Source organism: Monoraphidium neglectum (assembly GCF_000611645.1).
Source record: "Monoraphidium neglectum strain SAG 48.87 unplaced genomic scaffold scaffold06552, whole genome shotgun sequence".
In the NCBI taxonomy this organism is placed as follows: Eukaryota; Viridiplantae; Chlorophyta; class Chlorophyceae; order Sphaeropleales; family Selenastraceae; genus Monoraphidium; species Monoraphidium neglectum.
This window is the reverse complement of record NW_014007092.1, coordinates 1-2,157: the sequence shown is the minus strand read 5'-3', so window position 1 is coordinate 2,157 and position 2,157 is coordinate 1. Positions and strand designations below refer to the sequence as shown.

The 2,157-nt window shown below is 64.3% G+C and overlaps 1 protein-coding gene across 1 annotated transcript; it reads left to right on the top strand.

Moving 5' to 3' along the window:
* Positions 1–42: 42 nt before the first annotated feature.
* On the top strand, positions 43–197 carry MNEG_16590 (hypothetical protein; the record flags this gene model as incomplete). Its single annotated transcript, XM_014034940.1, has 1 exon — positions 43–197. A coding segment is annotated over one exon (155 nt), but the record flags the coding sequence as incomplete, so codon positions are not given.
* Positions 198–2,157: the final 1,960 nt, after the last annotated feature.

The window sequence follows — 2,157 nt, the reverse complement described above, 5'->3', positions numbered from 1 at the left end:
TCCCCCAACCCCACCCCCAGCATCAAGCAGGTCGGCCTCTCCATGAATGAGGAGCTGGAGCAGCAGCACCTGCTGATTGGCGACCTCACAGACCACACAGACACCAGCCAGCTGCGCCTGCGCGGCCTGCGCAAGCGGATCAAAGAGGTGACCGACGCGGCCAGGAACGACGGCCAGCTGAAACTCATCGCGGTGCTGTGCGTGGTGCTCGCTGTGTTGGTGGTCACGTCTTTTCTGTGACGCGGGGCCACCTCGTCCGCGTTCCTGTCACGTGGTCGCCCCCTCCGTGCGGCACGCTCGGCCAGCGATGCGCGGCGGCGGCAGCCGTGGCGGCAGCAACAGGGGGCTTGGCGCAGAGCGCGGCAGCGCGCCCTGGGCGGCGGCGTTTTTGGCCGTGTTTTTGGCCGGACGCGGGGCGGCGACGGCAGGCGCTGACGGAGGCCTGTTGGCGCACCCCTTTGAACCCCAAAGCGGCTGCGGCGTGCAGTGTTGGCCGGTGTGTTTGGCTATTTTGTCGGTTTGTGGGCTTTCTCATGTCCTTTAGCAGGCGTGTTCATAGAATTCATTGTTCGTTCGTTCAATCGCGTGGCAGCTTGCTTGTACAATCGCTTTAGGCAGCAGGCAGGCATGAAGGTTTGGGCCCCTCAACCCTTGAAGGCGCCCGCTTGCGGGACGCACGTGTGCTGAGACATGCACACACACCACTGGCGCGGCAGCCAGCCGCATTGGCTGGGCCCCGGCTCGCTGGTGTGGAATTAACCGCCTGCTCCCGCAGCGGCTGCTGCCCACGTCTGCTGAGCACCGTTCTCTAAAGTACGCAGTCTTGCAGTCAAGCCTGATTTTGCCCTGACATGTAGGAGGCCCGCACCCCTGCGCCAGCCTTTTGATGCCGCCTGCTTGATGCGTACACGCCGCCATGCTGACCTGTAAGCGCGCGTTGGCGCCATTTGATCATGGGCTGTCACGCTTGGAACGGCAGGACCACCCAATCACCATTCACAAAGCTGCCACTGGCCTGTTGTGGCTAATTGTAAATGCCCGACTTTTGTGAAGAGTGAGTTACATGCGGCTGCAGTGGTACTGCAAGAGTGACGAAAAGCGGGCGAATCCAAGGATGGGATTGTGCTCAACACTCGGCCCAGGTCTTGAACGCACAAATGCACGGTAGGGACCGGCACACAGTGGTTACGCAGCTACAGAATCCTGATGCGGGTCCTGTGGTGACTGAATTGTCCGGGGCGGGCTCGAGTACAAGAATGACCAGGGCAAACTGAGTCCAACAGAAAGATCAGACTCCATACGCCAGATGCAAGTTGTACCCAGTCGAGAAGTGGTGCGCATGTGCGCAGGTCGCAGGGCAGATTGGACACAACTCCCCAACGGATTGGCGGAGGGGCGGCGGGAGAGGGTGCAGGCACGTAGCGCAGCCAGAAAATGAGACAGGGCTTTCCACCAGCTGCGGGTCACGTCACAAAGTGACTCACTCAGTCAAGGCTTGATGCTGGTGTCGGACACCAGCACGGGCCCCAGTATCGCAGCACCCCGAATCTCGCTCAACCCCCGCCCCCCAACAAAGCCATACCATCCTTACTCATCCCGGGCGCAGCGCCCCCGCCCCCTTCAGCACGCGCACGCGCGCCCTCCGCGGCCGTGGCGGCCCCCACGGTGGCGGCGGCGCGCCGCGTCAGCATTGCCATACTCGTCTTCATCCAGTAGGGTTGCACCACTGAAGTCCTCTTCCGCGGCCTGCGACTCCTGTCGCCGCTGCCACTGCTGCTGCTGCTGCTGGTGGTGGTGGTGGTGCTGCTGCTGCTGCTGCTGCCGCCGCTGCTGCTCCTGCTGTCCCTGCTGGCGGTGGCGGCGACGCGCCACGCCGGCATTGCCGTACTCGTCCTCTGCCCGCAAGGTCGCGCCGCTGAAATCGTCTTCCGCACCCCGCGGCTCCTGCGCCCGCCGCTGCTGCCGCCGCCGCTGGTGCTGGTGCTGGTGGCTCTTGCCCACAGACGGCTGTGGGGGAACAGAGGCCTGCTGCCCCTGAGCCGGCGGCTGCTGCGAATGCTGCGAATGCTGCGAGTGCTGCGAATGCTGCGGCTGCGGCTGCTGCTGCGGCTGCCGCAGCCACTGCATCAGCGCCTGCTCGGCACCCCCCTGGCCGGC